At 52.0% G+C, this 15012-nt stretch overlaps 1 protein-coding gene across 2 annotated transcripts in view; it reads right to left on the bottom strand.

The window, feature by feature from the left end:
- Positions 1-14253: 14253 nt before the first annotated feature.
- Positions 14254-15012, bottom strand: part of PHACTR1 (phosphatase and actin regulator 1) — a 561725-nt gene continuing 560966 nt past the window's right edge. The window contains exon 15 of one of the 2 annotated variants that reach the window (XM_012653162.1): positions 14254-14600. In XM_012653162.1, coding sequence (XP_012508616.1) covers positions 14585-14600 — 16 coding nt within the window. In that variant the 3' untranslated portion in view covers positions 14254-14584. The remainder of the gene's footprint in view (positions 14601-15012) is intronic. The other variant, XM_012653161.1, reaches the window with a different exon arrangement.

The following is a 15012-nucleotide window of genomic DNA, read 5'->3' as shown; positions in this document are numbered from 1 at the left end:
CAAAGAGCCGTTTCTCCTGGAGCCTCTGTGCCAAATGAAACTGCTTGTGGCGCTTCGCTGCCTAGGTCAGCTGTTGCTTATCCAGAGTTGGCGCCAGTTTGAGTGGGAGGCCGGGAGGGGTGAAGGCAGAGGGGACGGAGAACGGAGGGCGGCAGGCATTTTCCTGGAGGGCCGCGCTGGGGCGCTGACCCGACTGCTTTCCTGCCCAGCCCGCCCCTTCCATTTTGGCCCCTCTTTCAGCCTTGTCTTGCCTTGCAGAGCTTGAAAAGTAAGAGGACAGTGGCTAGAAGATGTGGCAGTTGCCCCAGCTTACTCCTGGGAGCTGCTTTCATTCCGGGGCAACCACAGGTGAAGTTGGAGAATGTGGTAAGAGAAGGACGTGGCAGAATCCTTCAAGACGCTTGTCTTGACTGAATAGAGCTCCAAACAGAATGTCCTCGCAAGCAGACCTCAAAATCATACCTAGTGTTTAGGTATTGCTCTGTCCAGAACTTGTACATGTGCTGGGGGCTGCCAAGGCTCACGCCAGCCTCTGGCCCTCTGCGTGGTCCCTTCCTGGTCTTCTCCATTGTCCTTCTTTCCCTGGAGTCGTAACAAGGAGCAGCCTGGTACCTGCTGGTAATTTCAGCGTCTGTCTCTTTCTCCCCCTGAGTGGATTTGTGAGGGAGGCAGCAAGGAGGGGGAGAAGCTTTGGACGATTCACTTCCAAACCTCAGGAGGCTGCGTCCCCACTGCCTCTGATCTATTGGGTTCATTTATTCTTTTGTTTTCATTAAATCATGAAATATGCATGAATACACTCTTAATTGTGGGCCAGGTACTGAGCTTAATGGCTGAATGAATGAGACATGTGGTATCTGCCCTCTTAGAGCGTATAGTCATTCAGGGAAGACAAATATTAAACAAGGACGTGTTTTGTTCTCGAAGTCTTTAAGAGAATCTCTCAACACCTGAGCTGCCGTACAAGGGCAAAGGTGAACTGAGTTGGTGCGGAAGCTCCAGGGGAAGATTAGAATTACTCTGAAATGTGTGGTTCCTTGTCCCCTTCCCTTATCAATGGAAGATGTGACAGAAGGAGCCTTGGATGGGGAAGGGGTGGGGGCACAAGCCTCTGCCCCACTCGCGAGTGCTGTGACCCAAGCCCCTCGGTCCATGTCTCGGTTTCCCCATCTTCAAACAGCGACTCTGTCACATCCCTCACTCCCCCCATGCTTGTGAGCATCCGGCCAGTTTACTGTGAGAGCACGTTTAAAGATGCATGGACTCCATAGGATGCTGAATATTTTTCAAGAGCATCATTTGCAAGAGTGTGGCACTGCCTCTATCTGAGTCTGCTCCATGCTTCTACCTGCTCTGACAGTTTGTTAACGTCCCAGCTGAAAGTGCAATTTCCTTCCTTTGAGCGTCTGTAACGTTTCCAGCACTGCTCATTTAGCAATAATTGGCCCGAAGCCTCTTGTTTGGTTGTCCTGAACTTTTATTAAACTTTCCCTGTGCTTTCCCTCTAAGATGCTGGCTTCATGAGGTCGGGGACGGCGTCTTGTTCCCGTTAGCATACCCGAGGCACCGCAGACTTAGTGTCTGGAGAGGGTCCATTCTCTGGTTCAAAGATGGTGCCTTCTCGCTGTGTCCTGGTGGCAGGGATGAGCCCTGGTCTCTTGAGGCCTTTATAAACCCCTAATCCCATTCACGAGGGCCACACTCTCATGATCTACTCTCCTCCCAAAGGCCCCACCTCCTAACACTATCACCTTCGGGGTTAGGATTTCAACATGCAACATTTGGGGGAAGTCAAACATTAAGACTATAGCAAAAACATTGGTTTTGAATGACCTGTTTATGCCCCAGATTTATGTGAGCTCCTTGAGGGGAGAGATCGTGACTTACTCTTTTTTTCTTTCTAACACATCTGGCCCACGTGGGCTCTCCATGAGTATTTGCTGAAGATGTGAATGCCGGGCTCAGCGTTGAGTAAGACTCCTCTGGAGACAAGGATAGAGTCGTTCTGGAGCTAGCTTGCTTAAAGGAGACTTTATTATAGGATTCAGGGGCTGGGGCTGACAAGAGGGAAGGGTTGGAGTCTGGGATGGGGCTGAAGACACCCTGGGCCCTCTCGTCCTCTTATCTTTGATCTACTCAGTATGTGGGCTGCGTTCTTCTCTCTCTCTGCAGTCTGGCTTGCTCTGGTAGAAGATGCCTCACCCTAAGATACTAAACTTATATGTTACAGGTCTGGCGTCTGGAGACAGAGTTTCTTAGCCCCAATTCCTAAATCCATGGGCAGGAGGCTGTGGTCCAGTTTGGGCCTGGTGCTGCCCGGGGATGAACCATCATAGCCCAGGTGGTGGAGGAGTCACACAGCAGACACATGGCTGCCAAGAGCCTTCCGTGTCCGTGGCAGGGTAGGCCGTGGCCAGCGAGGGGCATTGTTAGGCGGTCCACCGTGAACTGGAAAGACACTCTCAGAAGCTCTCCACTCCACTTAGCAGATCTGTTGGCCGGATACGTGCCCCGCAGAGGTGGCAGGGGCAACAAGTAGCCTTCTGTCTCCACTACAACTCAGTGGCTTTTCCTGCACCACAGCTTTCTGGTTTCTGCCCACCAGCCTGTGGGTGGACAGCCAGCCCTTTCAGATAGGGGCAGGCAGAGGGGGAATATCCCACTGGCAGCTTTGGCAAACCGCCTCATACAGCCAGGGGTTTCCTTTGTGAACATTCATACCAAGTCTAATTCATTCCAAAGTCTACGGGAGGTCAACTTTGCCCCAGCTCTTTCCCTGCCACCTGGGCCAAGTGGGGGGCTTATCTGGCAGCAGCTGTGTTTATTTGCCTCTGATTGCTCAGGAGGGTGTGTGGTTCCCCCAGCGTGTCCAACATCTGGGTCTCTAGACCAGGCTGGGCCCTGGTCAGGCTGGGTGGCAGTGGCGTGAACCTGAATAAAGCCGATTAGGTAGGCAGCTGCCATGGCTGACTGATTTCCAGATCCTATGGAAGGCATGCCTACACCTGAGGAATGTCCGAGCGGGAGGGCAGCTTGCAGATCACCCGGTGCACAGATAATTGAGGTTCCGGGTGGGCCGGCGGGTTATACAAGGTCAGAGTCGCTGAGCGGGGTCCAGAGCCCAGACTTCCCAGCTGCCCGGCCAGAGCGTGTTTCACCAAGTCGCTCCCTCGTCCTGAAACACTGCCCTGTCTCTGAGCCTGGACATCCCTTTGTCTGGGCAAAACATTTCGGAGACGTAGCGTCTGCCTGGACCCATTGCTTTCTGGCCGGGCAACTTGGCACAGTGTCCAACGGGGGCAATGAGAGTCATAGTGCCCCCTCGCAGGGTTGCTAGGAGGATTAAGCACAGGAAGACAATACAGTCCTTAGGCCAGTGCCTGGCATGGAACAGGAACACAGTAAAAATTAGGTATCATTATTCTACAAGTGTTTTAATGTGCATTCTCCTAAGAGGGTGGCCCTGTGACATAGTCTCACTAAAGAGTAAAAGTCCTGGCCGGGCGCGGTGGCTCACGCCTGTAATCCTAGCACTCTGGGAGGCCGAGGCGGGTGGATCGCTCAAGGTCAGGAGTTCGAGACCAGCCTGAGCAAGAGCGAGACCCCCGTCTCTATTAAAAATAGAAAGAAATTATCTGGACAACTAAAAATATATATATAGAAAAAAAAAATTAGCCGGGCATGGTGGCGCATGTCTGTAGTCCCAGCTACTCGGGAGGCTGAGGCAGTAGGATTGCTTGAACCCAGGAGTGTGAGGTTGCTGTGAGCTAGGCTGACGCCACAGCACTCACTCTAGCCAGGGCAACAGAGTGAGACTCTGTCTCAAAAAAAAAAAAAAAATCAAAAAAAAAAAAAAAAAGTAAAAGTCCTAGAGCAGAATGCCTCCTGAGGAGGCTTTTAGGGCAGTGGAGGCCCATCGCAGGTGCTGTAAGGCTTTGCATCCGAGCAGGCTTCTCAGACCTGCCTGTGCGCAGGGCTCCCTGAGGTCCTGCTAAGCTGCAGGTTCTCCCTGCGGGGCTGGGCAGGGCCTGGGGCTCTGCACTTCTCATGCTCCCTGGTGATGTCGATGCGCCGGTCCTCAGGGACCACAGTTTGAGTAGCGAGGGCCTGGGGAATGTAGATTTCACCTCATGTGAGGTTTAACCTTGAAAGCAAAAGAAAGAAAGAGGCCACGGAGAATGCCACCTGCCTGTGCCTTTTCTCAATTTTAAAGGATTAGTCTGACCTCATTTCTAAGATATAGCTAAAAAGTTTATAAAACACTTCATCGAACCTCACGTATCTCAGTACTGAGATGTAGATGTTCTCTACAAATTGTTCTCTCCCCCTGAGAGGAAGTGGTTTTACTACAACCTTGTTACAAACCAGCTCATTACCAAGAACAGGTCAGTGCAGCTCATCAACCACTGTATGGTCACCTACTCATTATCCATGCTCTCTTTCTTTTTTGCTAACTGGACCCCAGTTTTATTTGAGGTAGCTGTGTGTTAATATAACTTTATTCCCTAGGTTCTCTTGCTGAAGGGGATGGCCAATGTGATGGAAGTCAAAGTCATTAGGTGGGACTTCCAGAAAAGGTTTTTAAAGAGAATTTACTCATTTGGCACTGGAATACAACCATAATGGCTGGAGCTTTAGCAGCAATCTTGGAACATGAGGCAACATCAAGGATGGAAGCCACGTGATAAGGATGGTGGGGCAGAAAAACAGAGCTGTGATAGATTGATGGTGTCACATACCCACCACACAAGCTCTTTCCTACTTAACTCCAGACTTCCTTTACATTAAAAAAAAAAAAAAATCCCAATTTGTTTTAGCCACCATATTTGAATTTCTGGTTATGTGAAAACTGCTGAACCCAATACTGACACCACCACCAGAGCAGATGCAGTTCAGCAGGGCAGCCACAGGTGGAAATCTGTGTCCAAAACTGTCATCCTCTGACCACCCTTTGTGGGATTGGTGTCATAGGGGTGAGGGAACTGGATCGGGGTCAGAAGCCCCATGCTCTTGGCTCAGCTCTGCCGTTTCCTAGCTGTGAGATTGTGCTCCTTTCAGGCCTCAGTCCCTTCACCTGTAAATGGGGACGAGGGATGAAAGTGGCCAGCACGGTGCCGGATTGCAAACTCATCCCACTGGTGTGGGGGGTCTCAGGATGATGGTGTGAGGATGCCAAGCAGCGGCCAGTGCTGATGAAGCAGGGAGGGGATGCGCTCGGTGAAGCTTGGGCGCTGGCAGCCACATGCCTTCCAGTGCTTTCTTTAGAGGTGCCCACCTTGGTGTGCTGAGGGCAGCAGAGCACTGCTGCCTCCATGGTGACCAGAAGGGGTTGGACCAGGTGCCCCTTTTAGCTTTAATATTCCATGAATATGGTTTTGTTTGGAGCGAGGGGCGGCAGCACAAGAAGCTTTCAACCTGCCTCAGTGTCTCCCTCCACGAGCTCTTGAGCTCGGCGCTAAGGCCTGGGAGGCAGCCCAGGTGACATCTCAACTCCCCACAGGGCCTAAGTGTTGAAATCTGACGGTCTCAACCCCAGCTGCTTGCTCTGAGCCGGCGGAATGTACCTAGCGATCAATAAGGAGTATTTGCTCTACCTTAGTGGCTGGAGCCTGTAACAAGACGTGTGAAACCACAGCAGAGCCGTCCACACCTCTCCTGTCCAAATCAGAGACCCGTTTTGCTTCTGATTTCTCTCAACCACCCTGCAAACCCAAAGCCATCATCCTTTGTCCTTCCCCTCCTCTCCGCCCCAATCGGTTATACTCGGCACCTGCATAGTCTCACGCGTGTGTAGCCAGCTGGTTCCTGGAGGCAAAAACCTTGTCTTTACAGTGGACTGGAACCATCAAGCCACGTGCTTACCTCCCGGCACAGAGGGTGGTGGCCAGAGACCTTGAAATAGTGAGGCTCGGTAAGAGCCCCTTGCTGTCTGGCCCAGTGGGTCTCTGTTTTCTGCCCGGCTGGTGGATGGTCTGAAACATGGATGCGTTTCCTTATTGTGGCCTGTCCCTAAGTTTTCAAATTGGATATGATTCATATAGATGTAAATGTCTGGGTGCATGTTACACACAGCAAGTTTTCTTGTCCGTGTGCTGTCTTATAAAAGGCAACCAGCCCTGTGTGTTCTTTCTGGTCTTCCTATTTTTAAAAGATAATTGTAAGGCCTGGTGCGGTGGCTCACACCTCTAATGTCAGCACTTTGGGAGGCTTAGGCAGGAGGATAGCTGAGCCCAGGAATTGGAGGCTGCCGTGAGCTATGATTGCATCACTACACTCTAGCCTGGATGACAGAGAGAGACCCTATCTCTAAAAAAATTTTTTAAAAAATTGTAACTAAATTTTTAAATAGAAAAGGAATATATTCCTATGGTGGGAGGCAGGGGGAGGCAACCAGGACAAAAGGGTCTGCAAAACTGGTGACTCTTCTCCACGTCCCACCCCCAAGTTCCCTTCCCCAGCACTGACCCTGTGAGCCTAAAAGTGAGTGTGTTATTGCGTGTACTTCTCTTGGGAGAAAGAAGGGTTTTGTCTTGCCTGCTTTGGGGCCGTCGTCACCAGGTCAGGGAGAAAGAATTGAGGAAAACCCAGGACAGTTCAACGGCACAAGGGGCTCTTGTGAGCAGCGGGCTGAGGGCATGGGCAGGCTAGCCGAGGTGACAGCTCGCATCTTAATGGCGGCTTGGGAGAGGGTCCCCACCAACCCAACAACAAGGCAGCACACAGCTGCACAAGGCCAGCCTCCTGCCAGATGGCATTCTTGCTACTTGAACCCCAGGGCCCTGTAGAGCCCGCACACTGGGGCTTTGTGAGGCGGCCATGGGCCTCTGGGAGACGCAGGTGCCGAGGTCAGCAGCCCCAGCCGTGCTCTCACTCACGTGGTCAGCAGGGCTGGCGGGCACTCCGGGATGCAGGGACTGGCTGTGGGGTTGCTGAGTGACACCGGAGCCTCTCCCCTAATCTTGTCCATGAGGGTGACTTTGTAAGTTCGATGGATGTGCAAAGTATTTTTACCTGCATAGCTGAGGAGACTGGCTTGCCCTCTTCTGGGTGGGGGCTCTGAAGTCACAGGCCTCATAAAGACGCAGCCTCTTATGGGCCCCAGAGACCCGCCCTGGGCAAGGTGTCAGTGACCTCTCCAGGCTGGTGATTAAGGAAGAGATAGCATTTTCCTCCCTCCCTGCCGCAATTTCTGTCTCCTGTTTTTTTCATTAAAGGTACCATAGCAACGACATCACCACGCAAGAAACACTGTGCCTAGGAGATCCCATGAGACTCAAAGTCTCAACCTATCATGGATGAGGAAGAGAAGTGGGGTCTGGAATTCCAGCTCAGTATAGGTGCATCTTGCTAGATGCTTCTGGAAGAATTAGTCAATTCTGCTTTTGTGGTTTACTGTTCCTGCCTCTTGCAAACAGATCCTAGTGGATCTGTTCACTTAACAAGGGCCCTTTGCCTTAATCTGGGGTGCTGCCCCCTGGAAATCGTGGATGAACTACGGAGAACATTCTTTCATTGAGAGCAAAACTCCTTTTTCCCAGAAAATAGCTTCCAGGAAAGGGTCTGGGCGCTCACACACAATGAAGCGTCTGATTGTTCTCTGCTGTTCTCTTCCTGCCTCTGCAACAGCTCTAGGTAGGACCCACGCTGTGTGGTTGCCCCATTCGACATTACTTCCCTTGCAGGAAGTCTAAACATTGGCTGACTGTCAACTGTCTGTGGGAGCCTCAGCCTAACCACAGACGGGTCGCGCACGGAAGGCGAAGAGGGAGTTGCTGGGAGCCAGGAGGCTTGGGGACAGTGGGACCTCTTCCCTGGTCTGTGGTCCTCGGGGTTGGAAGATGACGTCATCACTGAAGACAGGCAACTGGGATAATTGATGGACCCTAAGAAAGTAGGAATGCAAGAAAGTAGCGCCAAAGCAATGCATGCATCAGTCTAGCAGGGAGGTTAAGAGCATTTGGCTTCAGAGTCACACAGACCTGGCTGGAAGCCGCTTCACCGCTTACCGTCTGTATGTCTTCGCCCAAGTTGTGGTTTGCGGGCTGGAGTTTCCTCATCAGTAACTAAAGCGTTGTAAGAGTTAAGTAAAACAGTGCATGAAGATGGGGTAGCACGGGGCCTGGCATACACTAAGCGTTTAATCAATACATGGGGGCTGCCAGTGGTGCTATCAACAGGAATCAAGTGCCCAGACAGCAGGAGTTAGAAATCAGGGGTGCCACTTGTCAGGTGCCAGAGGAGGTAACTATTCGCTCCTACTTCCTTTCCCTATGCCTGAGTGCTGTGGCTCATGGGAGCTTCACGGTCACCTGAGGCCTCTCTTGGACTCCCTTCAGGGAAGCGCAGATGCTCGATGCCCAAAGCCCCTTGCTAAGCCCTGGTTGTCCCTCAGGGCGTCACCACTGCGTGGCCACAACAACGGCGCCCCTTGCAGGGCTCCCGGACCACACACATCAGAAGGGCCTGCTCGGGGACCCCTGCGCACGAGGATGTATCGGGGGATGGGGAATGAAACCAGGGAAGTGAGCGAGGGCCACACTGTCACCGTGGACGCCACACTGCAGAGTGGGGTCCGTTGCAGGCGCCAAGCAGGAGAGTGGGGTGAGCACTCCGAATTTGGACAGACGACGCCAGCCGCAGGATTGGGCGGCCGGGGCCACGGCTGCCATCACGCAGGCAGGAGAGGAGGGCCTCACTCAAAGAGCAGCTGTGCTGAGTAGGGTGCAATGGCTTCTAGAGCTAACTGGCAAGTGTTCACAATCAGCTGGAAGTAGAACAGAGACGGTGACTTCTAGATAAAACCATTCATTGAAGGAGGAGTAAGAGAGGAGGGGCAGCATTGGAATGCGGGGCGACCTTGAAATTACAAAAACAGTGTGGGGTGTACGGAATGTGAGGCGCTTGTGGGGCAGAGATGTAAGCAAAGGGGGTACCATTTGGCAAGGCCTAACTATCAATATGTGTTCATAACAGCCCTAGAAAATAGGCCCTGTTGTTCCCATTTTACAGATGAGAAAGCTGAGTGGGACACAATGAGATTAAGTAACTTGCCCAAAGTTACACAGCTAGGAAGGGGTGGGGTCGGAATTTGACCTCAGGCTGTCCGGGCTCAGTGCCAGGCTCTTCACGTGCATGTCACACTGCTTTGTGACATTAGGAAGTCTGGGGCAGATCTGAGCTACAGCCACAGGTAGGGAGTCATCTGAAGCCACACGCATGAGATGCTACGAACTGTGGAGATTGGGCCAGGGAGCCAGCCCATTCTCCACAGGTATCAAACTCGTCCTTTAATAATCAGGTTGCAGTCACCACATCAGTGGAGCCCTTCGAACCTGGCCTGCTGTAGGGGCAGCTGGCTGTGTCTTAGGTGTCACCGGCCAAGGCCCACGAGCCCCCTCAGGTGCTTTGCCCAGGGGCCGGGGGGAGGCAGAGGATGTCGGATGATCTGATTGACAGCGGCTTCAGGACGAGGCCTCAGGAAGGCACATGGGAGGGCAGGTCCGGTGCCAGCCGGCTCTCCAGGAGGCCAGCCCATGGCAGGCAGGGCCGGCAGGCTGGCACGGCAGACTTGCGGGTGACCCAAACAAGAATCCAAGCTGATGTCCGAGAGACTGGTTCCAGCAGGACTTGCTTAAAGCTTATTCTATGCTAAGGACTAAGTTTAGTGTTTTAAAAATTCTGATAGCCCTAAATCATGGACAGCTGCTGTTCTAAAGGATGTTAGAGAGCATCTAATTTGATGCCCCCTGCTTTTCAGATGAGAAAACGGAGGCCTAGAGAAATTAAGTGACATGGTCAAAATTGCCCAGTTAGGTGTGGTGGCAGAGGTGCCACTTCTGTGTCATAGGATGGTATAAAAGGTGTGAGGGACGGACACCCCAGGCCGCCTTTTTCTACTGAGCACGTGTAGCCATAACCTTTGTTTCCTTGGGAAAAGGTCCCCTCTTAGCAGGATAACGGCCAGTTTCCCTCACCCTTGCCGGGCAGAGCCTGCAGGGGGATCTACCGAAGCTTTTTCTTTCTAGCCCTTTCCCTGCCCTAAAAAATGGCAGTCCAGGTCTGCAGATGGGACTTACTAAAAGTCAGAGAGCTCTGGCTGTGAGGAGAGGGAGAAACTCTTGGACTGGAACCTGAAAACCTTTCTGTAAACCTCTTGCCCCTTCTGCGACAGTCACTATGCTCCGGTGGCCCCCTGGCTGCACAGGTGGGAGCTCTGGGACAGACGCTCTGATGCAAATGCTGCAGGGCCCTGAAGCCTTGGGGTTTGGGGGACGGGGGAAGAAGAGCTTTGCAGCTGTCCCTCAGCAAAGCGATGAGCAGTGCCTGGGGGCACTCAGAGATCCCAGGCAAAGGACAAGCGGATCTGTTTGGATTGTTCTCCAAAACCCCTGCTACTTAGAAGTGGGATTCCTGGCCCAGGAGCAGGCCCCGGAGCTTGTTGGAAATGCAGACTCTCGGGCCCCACCCAGACCTACCGAGTCAGCACCTGCGCTTTAACAAGATCCCCAGGTGATTCCTGTGCAAGGTGCAATTGGAGCAGCCCTTGGGCTGGCTTCCGCTTTCCACCTCCCTACGTTGCTGGACCGAGGATGTGTTCTCCAGCAACCTCGCCCACCTAAAATGCAGCCAGCAAGCAATGAAGTCCTTCTGGCTCCCCCCAAACCTTCAAAGAGACGAATTAGTAACCAGAAGGTGATGCGATAAAGCTCTTTGCTTTATAGGACAAACGCTCGCTTGGGCTTTTCAAGAAAGGAGATAGCGATCATACTCAAAAAGCAATGTATCTTTTGCTTAGTGGCTGCGACACCCCGAAGGCCCCCAAGGCATTGCTGCTATAAGGTGGTCTGGTATCTGAGGATACTACTGAGATGGCCCTGAGTGATTTGACAAAAACTTTATATTCACGATTCCCAGATTCTTAAAGGACGGTTGGGCAATGTTTTATAGATATTCTTATAAAAATGTTAATAAAAAAGTTCTAGCATAGAAAAGTCTTCCAGAAAGTTAATTTGTACGCAATAGTGTTTCCTTCCCCCATGATAGCAGATCCACGAGGCTGTCCTACATCTGCACTGACTCTTACTACGCAGCTGCTGAAGGGCGACCATCCCTTTTCCCCCAGCCCCCCTTCCCCAGCCCAACTAAGTATTTTCAGAGCTTCCTGCTGCTGGCTGATAAAACACACAGGAGTCAAGAGTTTTTTTAGACTTTTTTTTTTTTTTGGTTTGTTTTTAAAGAAACTGCATACATCATCAAAGACAAACAATAATTTAAATACCATGCAGTTTCTGTATGTACAAAACCTAGGCCACAGAGATCCAGTTTCATCCGTATTCTCTATTTACACTGTCTTCCTCATACAGCCGTCATCTGTTAAGTTAGAACCCGGGAGAGGAGGGGATCGACGGTCGTCACACTCACTCCTATACAAAGACACACTATGTACAGACACCCGGGCAGCCACGGGAAAATGCAACCGGTCTGGGGGTTAACAGACAAATGGGGAGAAAAAGTCATTTAGGGTGACCTTTGCCCACTGGCTATGCACAGGGAGAGCCTGAAATCCCATTCATCAAAGGAACACACCACGATTTTCATTCGGCAAATATACACACATGTTCGTAAGCGGGAGAAAAATAAACTCGGAGCTTTTCATCACATTTACCATCACATTGTTTGGTTTCTCTAATCTGACATAAAGGCTAAAGTTTTAAAAGTTTCACAGGGCTTCGAGGGCCTTCAGAGATGGATACATCAGCAATTTTGAAAAAGTAGGCCGCTGGCGGTCTCTTCTGTCATTGATGGGGACAGGGAACAGGGTTGGGGTAGTGTCTAATTTTGAGAAGGAAACATTTGATTTGAGAGATTTCACATTTTTCCTCTCACTATAATGCAAAGCACAAAATGCTCAACTGAGAATTTATGCACACAAAGTAAACTGACTTGAAAACTGCAGCTTTTTCAGAAAAGGGATGCATTTTAAGACATCTAGCTCACTTTTTTTTTTCTTAATTAATGTCAAATTATCATCTTGGAAAGTAACACAAATTGCTTCGGCTGTCATAACAATGTGGCAAAAAAAAAAAAATGTGGCTAGATCTCTAGAAAGACCTCAAAGTTTTAAGAAAAGGAGAAAGACAAGAGAGGTCCCCTCCTACAGGCCACTGAGGTTGCTGAGCCTGTGTAAAGCCACTGAAAACGGGCTTGAAGGAGCCCATCCCGAAGGTGGGAGACCTTCAGTGGCATGGGAGGCGCACCCCTCACTCTGAGCGAGTGACTTCTGGAAAAGGGTGCCCTGCAGGAAGAGCAGCGGAAATGGTGTTCGATTTCTTCCATGCACAGAGTGGACTGCAACACTGGCACGCCCTGGGCGGAAACCCTGGGCTGCTGGCTGGCTGCAGGGAGATCCATCTGGGCCTTATATTCCCAGGGAATCTGAAGGGCCCGTGAACCAAGGCCAGCAGAGAAGCCCTGGGTCTTCGTAGGAGGAGTCCAGTCAACGGAATGAGTTGCCTTTGGACTCGCTCCTGGCCAGGGCAAGGCGCAACCGTCATGCCAGGCCACCGCGTGCGCCTGAAGCCCACCCAGCTGCAGTTAGAGGAAGCTCAGACTCCAAGCCTGGCCGGCCAGGCACCTCCGCCTGGAACACGTGCCTGCCCGCCTGCTGTAGAGAAGTCAACGAAAGAGCCTTGCATCTTTCGTCATACCATTTGCACATTCAAACGTCAGTAAGCCTTTTGGGAAGACTGTGTTTACAGCCACACTAAAATCCCGACCACATTTTCCCTGAACAATTCCTCTCCCCACGGCAGCAACTATTCAGATTCAACAAAGAAAAACAAGATCTAGTGATGGCGTCCTCTTCGGGCTGGGCAGAGGCGTGCTGGCTCCAGGTGCTGGCTCCAGGTGGCGAGAGGAAAGCTGGGGCTGCAGGCATTGCCTAAAGGGCTCCCCCTGCTCCCCCCGGAGCTGTCTGGCTCCTAGGTTGGTGCTGGCCACGGCAGCTGTTCATGCCTGCGGGAAATCCCATGGCCTCGCTGATGGGCGTGCATCCTGAGAGTAGCTTGCTCCCACATGGCTTGTGGTGGGGATGAGTTAACGCTTTCTGGGGAGGCTGGCATTTTTCTAAATCCTGGGCATGTGTGGTGTAGAGAGAGCCGTCCCCTAGAAAGGTCAGGGTGGCTATGGAGCCACTGCAGAAGGCTCAGCAGGGCTCTGTGACCGAGGGCCTGCCAGCTCTGTTGGGAAGGAAACAAAAGCCACTATGGGCCTCGTGAGGGTGCTTGTTAGGGTTTAGGAGGGTCTTCCCCTCACTGCACACCCTGGCCTCGGGGCCCTGTCAACAGTGTGTAGGACAGCTGGAGACACATCTCCAGTCACCCTCACTGGCATCACGAAGGAGAGGAGGGGTTCCCTCTGGATGAACTGGAGCGGAAAGGCACCCCACGGGCAGGCATGGCTGGTGGTGGCCCAATTCTGGCACATGCTGAACTCTGGGGCTCCTCCACAGAAACGCTTCGGTGCAAAGAAAGGAGAAAAGAAGGCCATCGATGGTTCTGGAGTACCAGGCCCTCAGTGGCTGGGAGGCTAGACTCAGGAATGGTTTCTGGCCTGCATGCATTGGTCCTATACTCAGAAGCCATCAACTCCCAAGCCACACACTCACTGGCCCTGGGGCGCACAGAAAATGTGAAGAAAATCAGTAAGCAGTTTCTGACCTCCGCCTTTATGCCCTCAACAGGGTCCTCCCGCTCAGACTTAAAAACATCACGGGAGTATCTGAGCAATGGCCGTTTGTGTGCACAGATCACCCATGACATGCGGTTCTCTGGACACAGATGGGTCGATGAGTTTGAACTGAGCGGATGACAACCTTCCCCTTCTAAACCAGAGCTTCCTGGAAGGCAGCTCAGCTCAGGCTGGGGGGCAGGATGGGCGCTCAGTGCCAGCCCCCTCCGCCTACAGCACACACGCTCTGAGGACCAACAGGCACCCAGATCTCCCACCCCCCCCAGAAAAGAGTCCTTCCCTTTGCCCATCGTGTGGGTGGGAGCAGAAGGGAGGGAAGGCCAGAAGCAGCTGGGAAGGGCCCCCAAAGCAGATGCCACATCTGGAGTCAGGACATTGGGCCAGTCTAGAAGACCAACCAGATCATAAGCTTCCTTTGCATAGTGCCCCCCAGGCTAACCCCACCCTCTCAGCTTTCTTTGGACTCAGGTGATAGACACTTGTAAGGAAGAGGTTTTCGGTGCCTGCTGGGCCTGGCTGGAGAGGACCAGGACCACTCCGCCTGCCGGAAAGTCTTCAGTCAGGGCCCTGCTGCAGGTGCCCGCGGCCCTGCCGGGGTGGGACACATTTCGGTGTCAGAAGTGGGGCCAGCAGCTCTGATCGCCGAGTGGTCACCTTCGCATTTTCGCACATAGAATCCTGATTGTGTTTCCTTATATTTTTCTTCTTCTTCTTTTAAAAAAAAGGCAGTTCAGAAGGTTTACATCGTAATGGGGAAGTGAATAAATACCAGCACTTATGGTTCTTATAAATTTATGTTTTGAAGACAGCATAGCACTCAAGAGGAATTCGACTGTTAAGGTCGGTGAAACCTAGGGAAACAAGTGATTAAATCAAGACTGAGGGGCTGTCAAAGGTGTGGGATTGAACAATACAACCTGCCCATCCTCAGGGTCCCTGTTCCTGACAGCCATAGGGAGCGGGGACCCTCCCAGCAAAGGCACATCCCCACAGTAGCTCCCCCAAATCCGCCTCTGGTTTTGGCATAGTTTCATCCGGAGCTCCTGTGGGTCAAACCAGGTGGCCCTGGTGGCGTCCAGCCTGTGCCATCAACCTGGATTCAGCAGCAAGGTAGAGAACCCAGTCTTATAGCTCTGAATCCAGGCTCTAAATACCCAGTAAGTACCCTGTTTCTCTAAATGTTCACCAAAGGGAAAGTTGTAAGAATGAAGTTGATGGCTCTGTCGCTAACTAGCCATGTGAGCTTCTACAAGTCCCTTAATC

The sequence above is a fragment of the Propithecus coquereli genome, unplaced genomic scaffold, assembly GCF_000956105.1.
Source record: "Propithecus coquereli isolate 6110/MARCELLA unplaced genomic scaffold, Pcoq_1.0 Scaffold416, whole genome shotgun sequence".
Taxonomy (NCBI): domain Eukaryota; kingdom Metazoa; phylum Chordata; class Mammalia; order Primates; family Indriidae; genus Propithecus; species Propithecus coquereli.
Note: the sequence above shows the minus strand (reverse complement) of the source record. Positions and strands in the feature narration are given on the sequence as shown.